Raw genomic sequence first — 19295 nt, forward strand, 5'->3', positions numbered from 1 at the left:
ACTCATATACAGCATGTAGAAAGAACCATGTTATATGTAATTTTAAGAGCCTGACATACATTAGCTATGATGACACTGACTTAAAATCGTCACATCCCCATGTTACTGAGCAGGATTTAGTCCCAGGGAGCCTCCCAAGTTTTTGTCGTCTTCCCAGTCTGGCCACACTGACCAAATCGCCTTCTGCCTCCCGCTTTTAAAAAACTTGATTATTATGAACGGGTGGCCAGACCTGACTTGGGCCACAGGTTGTGATTCTCCAAGTTCGGAAACATCCACACTCCACAACCCCTGGAGCCCGCCTCTGCCTGTAGCTCAGTGACTAAGCTAGCTTGGTCCTTTCTTTGGGTTCTACACATACCCAAGCCTTAGACCTTCGACTTATAAAACTGTGAAGGCCTGTTGTCCCGATTTTGACTTAGCAGCAGAATTTTAATGTAAATCACCACCTAGACGTCCTTGGATAGCCCGTGGGAAGTCTGTATCTGCACACAGCCGTCTAAAATCGTCACGCGAGGCCAGGGCCAGCGCACACCCTAGCTGCGCCCTTGGCCCTCGCTCCCCGGGGATAGCAAGCGTGGGAGCCTCGGCCCAACGCGACTCCCTGCTCCTCCCACGCCCTCTTTCCTTCCTGGCCGGACGGACGCACTTCCGGCGGATGATGGGGGTGGGGTGTCTCGGCCCCGGAAACGGAAGTGAGCGGTTTGGCCGGCCGACTCAAGCAGGTTCAGAGGGTTTCCTAGAGCTGTTTCCAAGATGGTGAGTGAGCGCGAACTACCGCAGTCGCGGCGGGTATTCGTGGTGTGGGCACGATCACGACTGCGCGGTCCCGGCGGGTGTCTGACGTGGGTGTGACCCGGGCTGCACGCTCTCGGGTGGTGCTGGTTCCGGTCGGACCGCGCGCGTTGGTTCCCCGGGTCTCCCAGGCCTGAGCGCCCCTTCCCAGAAGTAGAGGTGGATGCATGCACAGGGCACCTCTGAAAGCCAAGCTGAGTGTGGGTGTTGGGACACGCCACGTTCCCTCTCCTTCAGGGTGACCGGACCCTACAAACACCCGCCCCCAAGGCCCACGACCCCCGTTGCATTTATACAACTCGGCCTCGATTTGCAAACATCTCTCCCTGTGCCATGTGTTGCTCCTGTTTTGTTCGTACAGTTAGTGCTTGAACTCACTCTGGTCTCTTCTCACCCTCTGGTCTTTCCTCCACTTTCTGTTTCTCTTTGAGCAGACTCCTGAGTCACTATGGCACAGCCCTGATATAAACACTCCTCCGCAGGCCGTCTGCCCACGTCCAGAAAGCTTGTATTGGCAAATACCATTAACCATTGTAAAGGAGTGTGAGGAACGCTGAAATATGAATGGTTTTAGGTCTTCATAGACTTACTTTTATCTGATACTGAACTAGAACCTTGAGGCGTCCTCATATTTTACAAAAGGACACCAGAAAGGCAGTAACAGCAGTACTAGAGTTCAGAATTTCTCCGTTGTGCATAGTGAAACTTCCTTTGGTGCTTTTCAGTAAATCGGTCCGCAGGAGAACACTGTACTGTAGTGGTTTTGGTCAGCAGTAGGACAGCTATAATCCGATAGGGCTAGTCCTGGAAGTCTGTGATTGGCTGGCAGTCACGAAGTAGCAGATTATGCACCATATCTACCTGTAGGCTTCCTGATACCCTGTGTCTTACCGTGTGGAGAATGGGAACAGTGCCAGGCCCTTGAATTGCAAAGGGAGCCCTGAACTCTTTTTTTTCTCAGATGTTAATGAAGCATAGAAGGGGGTCATTGGCAGTTTTGGTGGTGAGGTTGTATGATTGGGGGAGACCTTGCAGTGCAGAATTGGGAAATTGGTGAGGCTCAAGCAAGACACAGTCGGGGCTAGTGACATACCCCCATACGAGTTGCCAGGTCAAATGCACAGATGAAGTAAGTCTATCAAATAGCTGCTTTCTCAGAACAGTTTGGTCTAGACTGTTTGGTCAGATGTAGGATGACAGTGCCAGTTCCAAAGAGGCTGTTTTTAACCTTTTGCACTATTTCAATTAGCTGCATTTTTTTTTTTTTTAAATTATAGAAGGCAGCTCCTCCCCCTTTCTGTCAGTTCCTATGACCACATCTCTGGACGTCACGTCGTAATTCCATCTCTTTTATTGTCTTTGATCTGCCTTTCCCCCCTCCCCCAGGGTTCTGTCCTCAGCCTTTTCACTGGGTTAAAACACTACAACCAAAGGGAAGGCTCTTTCCAGTGAAGCAAATCTGGTTGATCATACCAAGATTAGGGTAAAACTCAAGGTTTTTGGTACATATGACCGTCCATCTTTGAATTTTTCCTCTTTGTTAATGCCAGTCATCTCAAACTGGTCGAGTTTGTTTGTATATTCATACCCCCCCCCCATAAAAGCTTTCCCTGCCGTCACATTCATAAGTCCAACCACGAGTCTTTCTACCCCCAGATTGGTACTCACTGTACCCTGTGTGCTGCTTGCCACAGTACTTAAGGCTCTCTCTCTGTAGATCCTGGAGGGCACAGCCCTTAGCTTCTTCCCTGTCCACTAACTACCATGCTGACTTTGTGTTGTAGAACGCCAGAGGCCTTGGGTCGCAGCTGAAGGACAGTATTCCAGTTACGGAGCTCTCAGCCAGTGGGCCTTTCGAGAGTCATGATCTTCTACGGAAAGGGTATGTCAGGGAGATGCGGCTGTGCCTCGCTCCTTCTGATGAAATGTTTCTTGTGGGTTCTCTTCAAGGTGCTGTCCTTTGGAAGGCTGTAAATGTGTATTTGCTTTTGTCTGCAGTGAGTTGTATACTTAGGGTGTGGAGAGGAAGAGGGCTCTATGTTCCTTGTAATGGGAGAACTCTTGTAGCAGAATAACAGCACGCAGGCTTGCAGGACAGGGATCCTCCTAGTGCATGGATCCATTGGTAGGATTCTGCGGGCTCGGTTGATGAGGGGCTAGTACTGGAGATTGAACCTAGGATGTTGAATAATGGGAAGCAAGCTCTACCACTGAGATCTATAGCCCTAGCCCTTGGTTTAGTAGGATTCTTACTGTTCGTAACTCAGCTCATAACTCTCTAGGCTACTGACTGCAGGAATAAGTAATTCTTCTCTGGGAGACACTAGAATATAGCAGTTATATAGCAGTGATTAACACTGGACTGGGCATGCATGACTTGAGTTTGGATCCCCGACACTCATTTAAAGGCAGGTCAGCCTAGCCAGTTGATGGTCACTGTGTCAGTGAGAGAGCCTACCTCAGAACATAAGGTGGAGAACAGCAGAGGAAGCACCTAATGCCAGTTCTGGCTTACATGCAACACACACACACACACACTCACTCACACACTCTCTCTCTCTCTCTCTCTCTTTCTCTCTCTCTCTCTTAAGAAAGGATGATGGTTGGGTAGTGGTGGTGCATGCCTTTAATCCCAGCACTTGGGAGGCAGAGCTGTCCTGTGAGTTCTAGGACAGCCAAGGCTATATGGAAAACCTGTCTTGAAAAGTCTCCCCTACCCACCCACCCCCGCTGCCCTGTGCCCGCCCCCTCTGCCTCAAATAGAGAGAGGAAAAAAAAAAAGGAAGGATCAAGGCCTTCCATATACAGCAGTACTGAAGCAAATATGAACTCCCAAAGCCTATGGCAGCAGGCACAGAGCCTGTATTTTTCTTTTTTAACTTAGAGGTCTTTTGTTTATATGTTGTGGATTCTGGTTTTGCAGGGTTTTTTTGTTTTGTTTTTAAGGTTTATTATATTTAAGTACACTATAGCTGTCTTCAAATGCACCAGAAGAGGGCATCAGATCTTGTTACAGATGGTTGTGAGCCACCATGTGGTTGCTGGGATTTGAACTCAGGACCTTTGGAAGAGCAGTCAGTGCTCTTAACTGCTGAGCCATCTCTTCAGCCCTGGTTTTGCGTTTTTATAGGACTATAATGTGTGCAAATGTCTGAGAAAACTCTTACTTCCAATAAAAATCAGAAAGGGTAGGAGGGAGGCAGAGACGGAGGGAGAAAGGATGATATGCTGTGGCTGCCTGGTTTTGGGTACCAGCTCTGTTGTCCCATGTATGATGTCTTGTGACAGGTAAGCTCTGTGTTCTCATCTGTGACTAGGGCTAACAGTACATGTGTTACACAGTAGGAGTAAGGGAGTCCACACCTGAAAACACCCAAGTGGTACCTGTTCTCTCCAGCACTAAGTGGTGGCTGCTTTTGTTTTTGTTCTCCAGTGCCCTGTCCTACCTCCTACTGTAATTTCCTTTTTTTAGACACCTGTTTCCAGTTGTCTGTCCTTGGCACATCACTTTTCTGCTCATTCATACAAGGTCAATGTGACACCCCGTGTATTTACATCCTAATTGAAAGTGCCGACTTTCCCTGCAGTAGAGTGGCATTCTGGTGCTGAGATCTGAGCACATACATAGTCCCTTTTGGATTCGTAGTAAAAGACACAGGATATGGCCTCTGGGAGGCATACTTTGATCTGTAGTAAAATTAATAGGCTGAGGGCTGGAGAGATGGCTCAGCAGTTAAGAGTACTTATTCTTACAGAGGACCCTGGTTCAGTTCCCAGCAGCCCCATGGAGGCTCATAACTACCTGTAACTCTATTTCCAGGGGATCAGATGCCCTCTTCTGGCCTCTGGGAACCAGGGTGAACACTCAGAGACAATTTTTAAAGAAAATTAATAGGCTAGCCACCAGCTAAGTCCTGGTGAGCGCCACCAATGCCCCAACCCCTCCAGGAACCCAATTGGACAGGAAGACTGCATAGGAAGATGGTTTTCATGGTCTACCTCTGATGGTGATCTGTCCACAGTCTTCAGTGGGTGGCTGTGGTGGAGTTTCTAGGGCTTTTCAGCCCTCAGACTCTGCTTTAGACAGTACTTAACAGGACAGTGACAAATGCTCCGGTCCTTACTGGGTCCCTTAAGTGTGTGGTTCGACATGTCTTTATAAAGATATAGTATTGAAGGAAGAGTCTTAGCTAGTCTGTCTTAGGGGCAGCATCCCATCAAAGTGGCAGTAATAATAGACACGTGCTTAGTGAGTTCTTCTAAAATAACTTAAACATTTTTATTAGAAGATTTGGGGGACAGAGGGATGACTGCAGTTGTTACGAGCACTAGCTGTTCTTCTAGAGGACAGAATTGATTCCCAGCACCCACATAGCAGCTAACAACTGTCTGTAACTTCAGTCTTTGGAATCTGGTACCTTCTGGTCTCCAAGGACACCAGACATACAGGTGGTAGGTAACAAAGGCAAAACATCCATGCACATAATAAATTTTTAAAAAATTAATTTACATATTTTAAAAATAAAAATGAAACTCAGTAGAAACAGTTAAATGGTAAAAGTATGCCGCAGCTTTTCAGTGGCATCACTATCAGGGCTTTATTATAGATAGACGACATGAACTAGCATCCACGTTTGGAAAGCTTTTGTCTTAGGGTTTTACTTCTGTGAACAGACACCATGACCAAGGCAACTCTTATAAGGACATTTAATTGGGGCTGGCTTACAGGTTCAGAGGTTCAGTTCATTATCATCAAGGTAGGAACATGGCAGCTTCCAGGCAGGCATGGTGCAGGCTGCTAGGAGAAGACTGGCTTCTAGGTAGCTAGGACAAGGGTCTTAAAGCCCACACGCCCTTAGTGACACATGTACTCCAACAAGACCACACCTCCAAATAGTGCCACTCCCTGGGCTGTGCATATACAAACCATCACATTCTACATGAGTTTGGGGACCATACCTAAATATAGCATAATGTAAAATACATTTAGTCCAAATTCCAGAGTCCCCATAGTTTATAGCAGTCTCAACAATGTTAGATGTCCAAAGTTCAAAGTCTCTTCTGAGATTTATCCAATCACTTAACTGTAATCCCCAAAGCTGGAAACCAGCTGAGCAAACTCCAAACTCTGCATCTCCATGGCTGATTTCAAGGCTGTCTTCAGACCTCTTAACTCCTTTTTCACCTCTGTTGAATGTAACAAATTTCTTTCTCCTAGGCTGGTGCCACTCACTGTTAGCAGCTTTCCTCAACAGATAGCTCTGGCATCTCGGACATCTTGGGGTCTCCAAGGCAGTTTCAGTGTTACAGCTTCTTGTTCCAATGTCTGGGATCTACACATGATCTTCTGGGCTCCTCCAAAGGTCTTAGGTCACTTCTCCAGCTCTGCCCTCTGTAGCACTCTAAGCTCAGATTGATCCATTCCACTGCCACTGCTGCTGTTGGTGATCATCCCATGGTACTGGCATCTCCAATACACTGGGATTTTCCACTGCAACTAGGCTTCACCAATAGCCTCTCATAGGCTCTCTTCATGGTGCCAAGCCTCAACTCCTTTGCATAACTCCTTCAGTTCTGGGCCATCTGCAACTGAGGCTGCATCTTCACCAATGGCCTTCCATAGCTTCTCAACAGTGCCAAGCCTCAGCTGCTCTTCATGACCCCTTCATGCCTTCAAAATCAGTACCATCTGACTCTTACACATTACCTAGTACAGCTGCAGCATCAGGTACAACCTTGGCTATCTCTGGAACACAGCTTCTTTGTGTTCTCAGAAAACACTTTTCAGAAGATTTCGCCTCAGTGATGCTGGTCTTTTCTTAATCACCACCAATTTCTTAGCTCCAGCTAACCAGCATCAGTCGTCCTAGTAGTCCTTTCTATTTTTCACTCTAAAGCCGGAGCCACATGGCCAAAGCTGCTGTGTTTTGCTTGCTGGGGCTGCAACATAGCCCTCTGTTCTGTTACATTATCACCAGCTTTCTGTTTTCTGACTCCCTGGTCTGCCTAAGCTTGGCTTTCCTTGAACTTGCTCTGTAGGTTGACCTTGAACACAGAGATCTGCAGGCATGCCTCCTAAACACTGGGATTAAAGGTGTGGTCCACCAAGCCTGGATTTAAGTTTTTCTTCACCTAGAACTTGCTTTGTTTTGGGCTGGCCTTGAACTCAGATCTACTTGTCTTTGCCTCCTTGGGTTAAAGGTTTGTACTACCAGGCCTGGACCTAAATTTAGCTGGGTGGGATCTTGCCCCAAGGTCACCACTCCCTTAATTCAATTTAATATCCTTGAACTCAGGATTCAGCTCCATTTCATATCCTGGTGCCCCTTTAATACTTGAACCATATGTTTTATATTTTTCCTTTCTCAGCTTGCTATGTTATTTAAAGTGTTCTTCATAAGACTTAACTAGAGAACAAAGTCTCTGATGGTCGTTTCTGAGACTTCCTTTGTCAGTACAATCAATCTGAGTCTCTTCACTCCTACTTGACTCTTCAGACAAGGGCAAAGAGTAGCCAATTATTCACCAAAATATCAGAAAAACAGTCTCTAGGCCACATTTTGAAATTCTCCACTGAAACCTCTTGGGCCACTCCCTGGGCCAAGCATATCCAAACCATCACAGCCTCCATGTCATAGTATAACAGCAGTGTCTGTAACAGATGCCTTTCATTCATAGTTACATGTATTTTCACAAATGTTTCTGTTCCTATACTGAGCAGCACCATCAAGATGATAACAATGTTCTCTCCCCCAGAAAACCTACTACACACTACTGTTGTATAAGAACAGTGGCTTGGATTTGGGTTTTTTTTGGGGGGGGGTCAGGGAGGGTTGTTTTTCCAAGACAGACTTTCTCTGTGTAGCCCTGGCTGTCTTGGAACTCACTCTGTAGACCAGGCTGGCCTTGAATTCAGAGATCTACCAGCCTCTGCCTCTCAGGTGCTGGGATTAAAGGCCCCCACCACCTCACTATGATTACAATCTTGAGGGTAGGTATCAGTGGAGATCATATCCCAGGCCTTGTGCTTGCTGAACACATGTTTACCCACTGAGTTCCACCCCATCCCCTGGGCACGCCACAGTTACACATGCAGCTTTTTTTTTTTTTTTTTTAAATCAGATAGTCTTTTATTGAAATATTCTCTTGATGCTTTTTAACCAACTGGCATTCCACTGCACCACTGTTGATGTTATCCATGATGTCATGAGGGTAGCAGCCATCCACACTGCAGCCCATAGACTGTGCAGGACCCAGGATCTCCTTAATAGTTCATAGAGCTCTCTGGCCAAAGACCGGTGTTGCATCTGGTGGGCAGTGTTGACAGTCTCATCAAAAGTGATATTTCCACTAGGTTTAATTTCTCTTTCTTTCTGTCTCTTGGTGGCTCCTTAAGGGTTTTGATGGTTAGGGCAGAGGCACAGAGCACCACCTCAGTCTGGGTCTGTCTGTTCTGGATGGTCAGTTTCACTGTAATCCTGAGACATTTCTAGTTACGAGTAGCCTTGGCAATGTCATCACCAACTTTTTTTGGATACAGACCCAGAGGTACTGATCTTGGGGGGCCAAGGCAGATGTGTTGCCAACTTCCCCTCTGGTGCACCTCAAGTAAATGACTTTGATCTTGTTGGGGTTGAACTTGGGCAACATGGTGGGAGCACTTGGTCTCAGATGAACCCAGATTTGGGAAAACCAAAGAAAGTTGATCCATAGCCTCCTCTGAGCAGAAAGCCAAAAAGATGGATGTTCACATCTGCAGCTTTGAACTGTGATAGAGAATTATGTGTGGTACCCTATTAAATACTTGTGTTTTTTTTCCTTCTAGGTTTTCTTGTGTGAAAAATGAACTTTTGCCCAGCCACCCTCTTGAATTATCAGAAAAAAATGTGAGTGTGTTATTTGTCTTTTTTTAAAACAAACTACTTTTTTTTGGGGGGGGGGGATTCAAGACAGGGTTTTTCTGTGTAGCCCTGGCTGTCCTGGAACTCACTCTGTAGACCAGGCTGGCCTCGAACTCAGAAATCCACCTGCCTCTGCCTCCCAAGTGCTGGGATTAAAGGCGTGTGCCACCACCACCCTGCAACAAACTACTTTTTTAAAAGTTAATTTAACTATTTTATGTATATTGGTATTTTGTTTGCATCTATTTCTGCATACCAGAAGAGGGCATCATGCAGTTGTGAGCTGCCATGTGGGTGCTGGGACTTGAACTCAGGACCTTTAGTGCTTTTAACCACCAAGCCATCTCTCCAGCCCTATGTCTTTTTATCCTCTGCTAGAAGAATAGAAGTAGGCATGGGCACTTCGAGATCAGACAGCCAAATTTGAAGACACTTGGGTACCATTACTGGATACAGGAGGGGAGACAGGCAGACCCCTGGTGCTCACTGGCTGGCCTAGCTGAATCTCTGGGTTCAGTGAGAGACCCTGTCTCACAGAGTAAGATGAGGACTGTTGAGGAAAAACCTGGTGTTGACTCTGCCTAGTGTCTGCAAGTACACATATACAGGAACACATCTGTAAACCACACACACAGATGTAGAGACATAAATGTTAAAATCTATCAAGAAGATGTATCAGTTAACTCTTGGCCTCAGGATTGTCAGTGTTGCGCTTTCAGAACAGCCTTGCTCCCTTTGTGATAAGCCTTTAGGTTAGAGTTTACTCTGTCTTCTGTAGTTCCAGCTCAACCAGGACAAGATGAATTTTTCCACCCTGAGGAACATCCAGGGTCTGTTTGCTCCCCTGAAGTTACAGATGGAGTTCAAGGCAGTACAGCAGGTGAGTCTGTCTCTGTCCCGCATGCCAGTGTTGTCATGCTAGCCGTCAGACCTTACTCTCTGTGCTCCCTGTCCTGCCTCCCTCTGTAGCACATGACCTTTGTTACTGCTTCATAAAGGGGAAGATGTTCTGTGGAGAATAACTTCATGTCACAGATGCCGTGTCTTGAGAACAGTGTAGCTGTCTGCCCTTGTGCGTCTCTGCCCTCTGTGGGCAAGCCGTCTGTCCATACACAGCTGAGTGCACCTGTTGCTAAGGAGTAGCTGTGTGCAGATGTCCTTCTGCTTGGGAGAACTGTCCCCTGCCTGGGTTCTGGGCCCCATTGCGTCACACTACTTCAGGGACCAGCTCCCTGCCAGCAGCCCTGTTTGTTGCACACACTTTTTTCTTCTCTTCTTGCTCTGGCTCACCAGGAGCAATTACATGCATTCAAATCCCATCTTAAAATTGTATCAATCCCTAACTAATTAATAATTAGTTTTAAGATACAATTACATAACTCTCTCATCACATAACTCTAACTGGCCTAGAACTTGCTTTGTAGAACATGCTGGCCTTGAACTCCCAGGGATCTACCTGTCTGTGCCTACTATGTGCAGGGGTTAAAGGTGTGTGCCACCATGCTTCACCCCCATATCTTTCCTCACTTGTCTGCTTGTACAGGTTCAGCTGCTGGAAGCCATTGTTTCCTATGTCTGTTACTTTGCTTCCTCCTCTGAGCCAGTGTCTTTGTGCTCCTGGCATGGAAGGATTTGTTCCTGAGCAGGACAGACATTTTCTCACCCTAGTTTACTGTAGTATTTGACACTCAAAGCTCCTTTCTTTTCTCTGTATTTTGTAGACCTCAAACTGGTGTCGCCTTCCTCTCTGAAACCCATTTGCAGCTCTGTGGTTCCTTCTGTCTGTCACCTGAGATGCTGGTGGTGTTAGGGGCCAGCTTTGTTCTCCCTCCTGTTTCCTGCCTGTCCCTCATAGTTACTCAGTGCTGTTGACTTTCTCTAACTCTCCTGACCTGTTTTTCTGGTTGGAAGGCCCACAGGTATTTTGGGTTTCACACTGGCTGTGTAGAATAACTCCTTCTTCACCTTGTGGATGAATAGGCTTCTGCCTAAGGACCTTGGAACGTTAGCCCTGGTTGCCTTACTCCGTGCCTTGTCATTCTCACCCCAAAAGTCTGGTCCTTACCAGATCTCCCTGCTACCCAGTCCCCTGTTTCCTCACCCCCTCACCCCAAGAGTGACTGTAAACACCCCACTGTGTCACGATCCTCACTTTGCCCTCCAGATAAAGCCCAGGTGCCTGATGGATCAGCATCTGGCCTCCTGCTTTGGACTTTCATGCATTTGTTTCCTGCTACTAAGGATCCTTTCTCTGGCCTAGCTAGACTTGAGCCTTGCAGCCTGTGCTGTGGAGTGCCATTGATTGTATAGGTTTGTGGTTCTGAAAGCTACTTGTAGTACTTTCTTTGCAAGAATATGGCTCTAAAGTGGCTTTAAATGAGAATGGCTGAGTCTGAGTGTTTTAGACTAATCTAAATCTCAGTCTCAAAACTAATCCACAAACTCGAGAGTAGCAGTCTGAAGCACATTTGTTGTTGCTTTAGGTTTATTTAGTCTTTTTGTGTGGGTGTAGGTGTTTGCATATGTGTGTCTGTGTCTATATACTGTGTGTAGAGTGATCAGAGACTAGATCTCCTAGGACCTGACTTATAGGCTGTACTTAGCCTGTGTATAGGTGCTGGGAGTCTAGCCTGGTTTCCCTGGAAGAACAGCTAATGCTCGTTCATGAGCCATCCATCAATTCCTTGCCAGTGTGAAATGGAAGAACAGTCAAAATAGCACAGATTACTCTGAAGGTTCCCCTGAGATAATGCTTGGCACAGAACTTAGCCTCCCTTAGCTCCTGTCTTTGCCTTGGTTTGAGCTGCATATTGCTAATAAAATGGATGGCCTGAGTTTTTAAACATCATTTTGTGGGGAACCTTTGCTCCTGTAGAGTCCTTGTTTCCCTGACCCCATCCTGTGTTGTGCAAGCCCACCTTTGATGCTCTTTCTCCCAGGCCCTTTGCTCTCTTCTCCACTTAGAGCTTCTTGGCTCTATATCTGCTTCTTCCTCTTTCTTCTCACTTCTCCATGCTTCCTTTTTTTGGTTTTGAATGACAGCTGGAGAAATTTTTGTCACGTTGTAAAGACTCAATAACTTGTAGTCTGTTGTTGACTGAACATAGTTCCCTTGCTGAGTGCTGGGGGAGGTCTCCCTGTAATTGCCTCTGCAGACGATGACCACAGGGTAGTTTCTGTGACGGCTTCACTTACTGCTGACCACCTGGTACTATTGGTAAAGTATAAAGTGATCTGCAGCAAGACCGAAGGGCAACGAGTGTGACCAGGTTCGAGTAGCAGTGGCCACCCTGTCTGTGCTCAGTCTTTCAGGCCTGTAACTTGCACAGAGCCCTGTGACTGGGTCAGTGATTGTCAGACGGTGAATCCATATAGCTTCTCTCTGTACTTATCCACATGTTCCCATCCTCCCCACCACCATGACTGGGTCAGTGATCGTCAGACGATGAATCGAGATGTTTCTGTCTGCATAGCCTGTGCCCCTTCCCCGTGCTTCAGTTGGTTTCCATTCCTCACCTACCTATTGTGCGACAGAGGTCACATTGGCTGCAGTGACACTGTGACTTTAAAGGCCTCCTGAGTGAGTTTGGTCTGCATTTCTGACTAGCTAGCACTGTGTTTGGGAGGGTTACCTTTTACCTTTGTGCTAAGCAGCTCAGAGTAGCACACAGTGTCCTTGGCTGAGGCAGGTGACTCTCACTCTCCTGGATCCTGCTGGAACCTGGTCTCCCTGAGCTGGAGCAAGGTGGGCTCCAGGGTGTGCTTTCATCACATACGTGCTATAATTTTCCCCAACAGAAGCTGCCCCCAAGATGCAGGTGGGCATGGTGGGTTAGGTGGTGGCAGTGAGCACTGGCAGGTGTGCAGGGTAAAGTTACGGTGCCAGTGCCAGCACACTTTAAACTCCCATCTGTCCCTAAGATGTGGGTTCTTCTTTCCCACTGGCTGAATTACAGTTTTACATAGTTTATACATTCTTCAAATAAATAGCGGAGTACATGGAACTGCGGCCTGTGGTCGGCCTCCGGTCCTTCTGAAGCTCTCTCTTCACTTTTCCCCAGGTTCAACGTCTCCCGTTTCTTCCCAGCTCAAACTTCTCACTGGATATTTTGAGGGGCAACGATGAGACCATTGGTTTTGAGGATATTCTTAACGGTGAGTGGCACTCAGCACTGCAGAACCCTATACTATACAAGGTGACAGCCAGCAGAGTCTGTCCCAGGGACATCCTGGGAGTCACCTGTAGTCACTCACAGCCCTAGGATAAGATTTAATGGTAGGGGTGTGGGGAAAAGATTTAATGGTAATGACTTTATAACTCAAGCTGGTTTGTTGTTCTGGTTTGGCATTTTTCACAGTCACTCTCAGTTCTGTATCACACTTATCGAGGCTGCTATCTGTTCTGTTCATCTGGAGGTCCATGGTGGTATGTGCTTCAAGGTCCACAGCTTTGTGGGACCGGTTTTCAGAAGGAGTTAGATAAAATCTTGCTTTAAAGCTTAAAACACCCTGTCCAGTGATCTGTGTGCTGAGGCAGGCAGTGAGGAAGAAGGATGAATCTCCCGTTCGTTACCAGACCCCACCTCCACCCCACCCCTCACCCCCGGAATGGTTTTGTGGATGAGATGGATGACTTCTGAGTAAGAGCCGTGCACACAGCATCCTATGCTTCCAGGCCCAGGGGAGATAGGCAGGTCTAGCTCTGCTCCGTGCACAGCCTCCAGCAGGTCCACTCAAGCTGTACAGGGGAACTGCAAAAATCCCAGCACAACTCCACCGAGTTTATGTTGCTGGTGCTTGTGGGTGGACACAGTAGAAGTCCAGTGAACCCAGGTCCCCTGAGGGGACTTGATGAATGCTGGGAAACCTGGGATTCCTGAACTCACTCAGACTGTCATACAGCTGACTCATATCAAAATCTTCTGTACTTACGTATTTAAAAAAAGGGAAAAGGAGATTTTGAGCACCAATTTGGTCTCATATTAAGGTACTGGGCAAGGTGTGAATACAAACAGTGAACCTTGGATCTGCCCTCGGATAGAGGAGGTGGATTTTAAACGGGTGAAGATGGATACATTCTAGGAATGAAAGTCATGTTGGGTTGGGAGGGTCAAGTGCCCTGGGATGTGATGCATACACTGGTTCCTTAGTTCAAATAGAGGAAGGCTGTCTGAGGCCAGAGAGACCACAGACTTGGGTCTGGTGGCTGAGGCTCGACAGGTTAACCTGCTGCAGGTCTGTGGATGGTGGGAGACTCCTGATGGCAGATATACAGATGCCTGCATTCTATGGTCCCTGGTCCCTGAATTGTACTTCCTGTGATGTGAAGAGGTCAGGTGATGCTTGTATATTTGTCCTATTTTGTTCCAGAAAGAATTCTATATTCAGGGACTCCTACAGGACTTTGAAAGACTGGCCAGCCTTGTCTCAGCACTCAGGGGAACACTTGAAGTTCTGAAGCGTGGCCATCGCAGTTGGGCACAGCAGGCTTTAGTTACGTGTGCGTGCGTGCGTGCGTGCGTGCGTGCGTGCGTGCGTGCGTGCGCTGAGCGCAGAGGCCATTGTTCGTAGACTCTGGTGTGCAGTAGCCTAGCTCAACAGTGCTTGTTTCAAGACTCACAGTGTGTGGAGACTGACTCCTAGAGTGGTGGGGTCCAGTAAGATAAGGCGTGTAGTAAGATGAGGTTGAGAGCCAGACAGCCCAGATATAAGAACCTGCAGACCACAGGCAGACGCCGGATGCTCACTCGGAATGCACCATTGAGTCAGCTTAGGCAGAAAGGATCTGACATAATTTTGTGTCTCAGACAATCATGAAATGAGCTTGTGGATGTCTCTGTTGTGCATCTCTCCCCAAGGTACAAATTAGCTGCAGAGTTCCCCTGTTGAGAGGGCTGATGTCCACCGCCATGAGACTGGTATAGTGCACATGAGTAGCATCTCTTGGTTGGGAGCTGTATGTGCATCGATGGTGTAGCTGAGGACTACCATGGCTACCCAAAGTGGGTCTCTCACCCTGTGCTGCATTAATTCACTGCAAAGTCCTTTCTTGTTCCCCACTGAGTGACCTACACACTCACTGCTCCTCTGTATGTTGCCCAGATTTGCAGCTTGGTCTCAGGCAGCGTTGGCTAACTCGGCTCTCTGCACATTTTATGGAATCACCAGCTAAATTACACTACACTTTTCAGAGCACTTCCACCTCCTTACTTACGATAATTGTGTAAGTGCACCAGTAAAGTGACACAGGACATTTCAGAGACTCCCATCTCCTTACTTATGGTAAGCAAGTGAGTGAACTGAGGGTCAAGGAAGGACTTGCCCTGTGTGCTGGAAGTTCACTGTACATCTCCTAACTTGCCGCTTTGCTGTGTGCTTCCTGTTTTGGTAAGGGTGATGACACACTCTTAGAGAGTTGGATCTTTAAGAGATGGAGTGGAAAGAAAGTTGACGAATGAGTGTACTCTGTGATCCACAGTTAGCATACCACCCAAGCTGGTGCTTTTCTTGCATATTTCCTTGGTCTTTCTTGTGCGGACTGTACTGGTTTGGCATGTCAGGCTCGGTCAGTATTACGAGGGTGAGACTTGTCCTGGAAGCTTCCATTGCTAGGACTTGACAGTGGCTTTCGGTGTGTTGCCACAGTCCAGTGTAGCTTCTTCATCTAAACTCCAGGTAGTGGGTCCTGAGGGTTCTTGTTTTGGAATTCTGATTTCTCTGTGTGTGTAGGTAGTGTAACAGAAAATGGGAAAGATAAAATGTTTTACAACTCAGATTGTCCTTGGTCAGGCGAGGAGCCATGGGAAGCATCGGGACCTTGGAAAAAGTTTCCTCTTTCTCTCTCTCTCCCTTTCTTTCTCTTTCTTTCTTTCCTTCTTTCTTTCTTTCTTTCTTTCTTTCTTTCTTTCTTTCTTTCTCTTTTTCTCTTCCTCCCTCCCTCCCTCCCTTTCTTTCTTTCTTTCTTTCTTTCTTTCTTTCTTTCTTTCTTTCTCTCTCTCTTCCTCCCTCCCTCCCTTTCTTTCTTTCTTTTTCTTTCTCTTTCTCTCTTCCTCCCTCCCTCCCTCCTTCCCTCCCTCTCTCTCTTCCTCTCTTCCTCTCTTTCTCTTTTAGATTTATCTTTATATGCATTGGTGTTTTGCCTGCATGTGTACCAGTGTGAGAAGGGTCCCAGAATCCCTTCAGCTGTTATGGGAAGTGTGGGTAGTTGGGTTCCTTCGGGCAAGATACAAACTTTTTTACTACCCGCCCCAACTTCCCTTGGCCCCTTTGCAGTCAGTTCCCTGCTCCAGCCCTAGCCAGCCTGCTTGTTGCTCACTGGGTTGGTTTAGACAATCACAGATCCTGATATGATGACCCCTGGATTTCCTTCTGTGTCTGAATGCCAATTGACAGTGCCCGTTTCTGTTTCTTTCCAGATCCATCACAAAGTGAACTGATGGGCGAGCCCCACTTGATGGTGGAGTATAAGCTGGGCTTGCTGTGATACAGGGTGCCATGCGGGAATGACGGTTGTATTTTTCATAGTTGCCTCTGGTACAGTCTGATGTTCATAGCATTAAAGTACTGAGAGGATCACTGAGTCACATGGAAGTGTTTGGGGCTTGGATTTGGGTTGTGAGTCAGTTGAGAGGCTAGAGGTGGTTTCTAAGCTCTGAGGTTACAGCAAAGCCAACTTCTGAAAACGTCTTTCTTATAAATGTTACAAACACAATAAAGTTACCAGGAGCCTCCTTCAGACTCATGTTTGTGCCTGGGTTTGGTGGCGGCGCCCAGCGCAGAGCCTCTGCTTTGCGCTGTAGGATGCTACTTACATCTTAAGGGTTATGGCCAAGAATTCTTTTTTTTTTTTTGGTTTTTCAAGACAGGGTTTTTCTGTGTAGCCCTGGCTGTCCTGGACCTTGCTCTGTAGACCAGGATGGCCTCAAACTCAGAAATCCACCTGCCTCTGCCTCCCAAGTGCTGGGATTAAAGGCATGAGCCACCACTGCCCTGCATGAATTCTTATAAGTTGAAAAGTTTAAGTTTGCAGAGTTAAGTTTGGTCTTTTTTGTGTGAGAAGTTAGGTACATCAAACTGGGGCATGTAGCTTGAACTATTGTGCTTCATAGGTTTACCTCACATTTTAGCTTATCAAACAGTGTTCTGTGGAAGGAAAGTACAGGTCACTTATTTTTAAGTTACATATCAAGGTACAGAAATGTTTTTAAGTTGATGAAAGTAAAGTTTTTCCTGGATGTGGTAGTACACACTTCAATCGCAGCCCTGGAAAGGCAGAGGCAGGCAGATATTTGTGATTTTGAGATCAGCTTGGTCTACATAGTGAGTTTCAGACCAGCCAGAAGTATACAGTGAGACTCTGTCCAAAACAAAAACCAAAACCATAAGGTTTTCAGAATACTAGCAAATGGATCATTTTTTTCTTTTTAACTAGATCTGAAGTATTTTGATTATTAACTTTCGGAACATCTTTATTAACTGAGTTACTGACCTGAAGCATTTGACAATGTCTGCAGATATTTTGGTTGGCCCCTTTTGGTCTGGGCTGCTACTGGTGGTGTTCAGTGGGTGGAACGCAGAATGGTGCTGAAATTCTACAATGCATAGGACATTAGTGTGGTCAAATAACACAAAAGAATCTTGTTTTTTATTTTTAAAGAATACTTGGGTTTATGTGTATGAGTGTTTGCCTGCCTATATGTCTACACCGTGTGCATGCCTGACAACCTGCAGACGTCAGAAGGAGACATCAGATGCTCTAGAACTGGAGTTACATATGGTTGTGAGCTACCACGTGGGTGCTGGGAATCAAACCTGGATTCCCAAAGAGCAGCCAATGCTCTGAACTGCTGAGCCATCACTCTGACCCCTTGTTTTTCATTTTGGCTGTCCTTGAACTCATGGTCCTCCTGCCTCGGCCTCGAAAGTGTCATGGTTCCAGACATATGTCATGACTCTTTATCCTTTCTATTAAAGTAGTAGTAGCCTTCCTGTCTCAGGAAATTACTTGGGTTCCTTGAAATTCGCAGATTCCCCGGATTCTCCCTCTTAGATTCTCTGCTTGTGTTGGAACGTGGGTTCCTGGTTTCCTTACTCCTGTTCTGCTTCTGAGTTCTGAGTCTTAGTGTCAAGGCCCTTTACAGGAAGGTTCGGGATCTGACGGAAGGAAAAGGGCTCCGTGTCCTCCCTCAGTACTCCCAACACCAAGCGATTCTCCAGCAGACACTGAGAATTACACAGCAGTGTGTAATTCCACACTGTTCTGTCTACAGGGACTTAAGGCCAGGCGAGGGCTCTGTCCTACAACATTGCCCCGATCCAGACAGCAGTCATGAGTTGTGCTAATGACAGACTGGTTACAGATGGTTTCTCATGCTTGCCTCAGGTTCAGTGATTTGCAAGCACAGCTCACAACCAGGGATGGAGACAGGATTTGATTAAAATACACTGTATGAAGTTCTCAAAAATATTTTTAAAATGTATTACTGTGTGTGTGTACCATAGTACCTATGTGGAGGCCAGAGGGTGACTTATAGGAGTCACTTCTCACCTATCATTTGGGTCCCAGGGATTGAATACAGGTTGTTGGTTTTGGTGATAAAGACCTTTATCTGGGGAGCCGTCTTGCCAGTCCTGGGTTAGTTTCTTTCTTTTATGGGGGGGGGGGGGTGTTTCAGGGTTTCTCTGTATAGCCCTGGCTGTCCTGGAACTCACTCTGTAGATCAGGCTGGCCTCAAACTCAGAAATCCACCTGCCTCTGCCTCCTGGGTTAGTTTCTAAAGACTGCAAGATCCCATTGTGGTTCTACTACATTCAAATACCCAGAGCATAAAACCAGGGGAATTCTCCCTCCTTCCCCATTTCCTGTCTGTTCCCCACATCCCCAACATTCTCGCTTCTCTGGGTTCTAATATACAGGCATCTCTTTAGAACACTGACCACAAGGCAACCCACCCTTATCAGCCCCTTGGTCCATGAAGACCTGTACCAGGATCTCTAATGGATGTCTGAAACTGCAGGTATTATCTAACTCTTACATACTGTTTGTTTTTTCCTCAAGATATAATGCCTGTGATAATTAATTTACAAGTAAGGCAAAGTCAAAGGCTGACAGCAATAGCAGATAATAAACTGAATCAATACTGCAATATCCTGTAATAAAATCCTCTGGGTTTCAAGACAAGGCACTAATGTTTGTGGACTCTGACCACAGGTAACAAAGCCATGAATTAAAATGATAGAGAGAGATGGATGTAAAGAGCAAGAAGGACATGGTGGTTGTGCATTTTGATTTGGGTGTTGTCCTCCTGGAAACATGTTCTTCTCCCATGACAAAAACTTTGAGGACATGTGACAGCTACACTTACTGGGCCAGCAGTTGAGTCCCTCAAAATAGTTCATTCAAGTAGGTTTCTGTTTAGCCAAAGAAGCTGTCTATTGACCCTCCGCTGTATAAGATCATCCTGTCTAGTCTCAGTGGCAGTCACAAGGCCGTTCAGGTGAGGAGGTGATGTGGATGCATGCTTGCCCATTGCTTTGCAGTGTTGGGATCAAATACAGGGCCTTGCATCTGCTAGGAAAGTGCTCTGCCTCTGAGCATAG

General features: G+C 46.7%; 1 protein-coding gene and 1 pseudogene across 1 annotated transcript; one reads left to right on the top strand and one right to left on the bottom strand.

Moving 5' to 3' along the window:
• The first annotated feature begins 661 nt into the window (after positions 1–661).
• Positions 662–16433, top strand: Pomp (proteasome maturation protein). Its single transcript, XM_031338769.1, has 6 exons — positions 662–759; positions 2580–2677; positions 8621–8681; positions 9475–9576; positions 12758–12851; positions 16112–16433. The coding sequence occupies exons 1-6, from the start codon at positions 757–759 to the stop codon at positions 16177–16179; spliced, it is 426 nt and encodes a 141-aa protein (XP_031194629.1). The 5' UTR covers positions 662–756; the 3' UTR covers positions 16180–16433.
• LOC116070713 lies at positions 7277–8520 on the bottom strand (annotated as a pseudogene).
• Positions 16434–19295: the final 2862 nt, after the last annotated feature.

This window comes from Mastomys coucha, unplaced genomic scaffold, assembly GCF_008632895.1.
Source record: "Mastomys coucha isolate ucsf_1 unplaced genomic scaffold, UCSF_Mcou_1 pScaffold22, whole genome shotgun sequence".
Classification (NCBI taxonomy): Eukaryota; Metazoa; Chordata; class Mammalia; order Rodentia; family Muridae; genus Mastomys; species Mastomys coucha.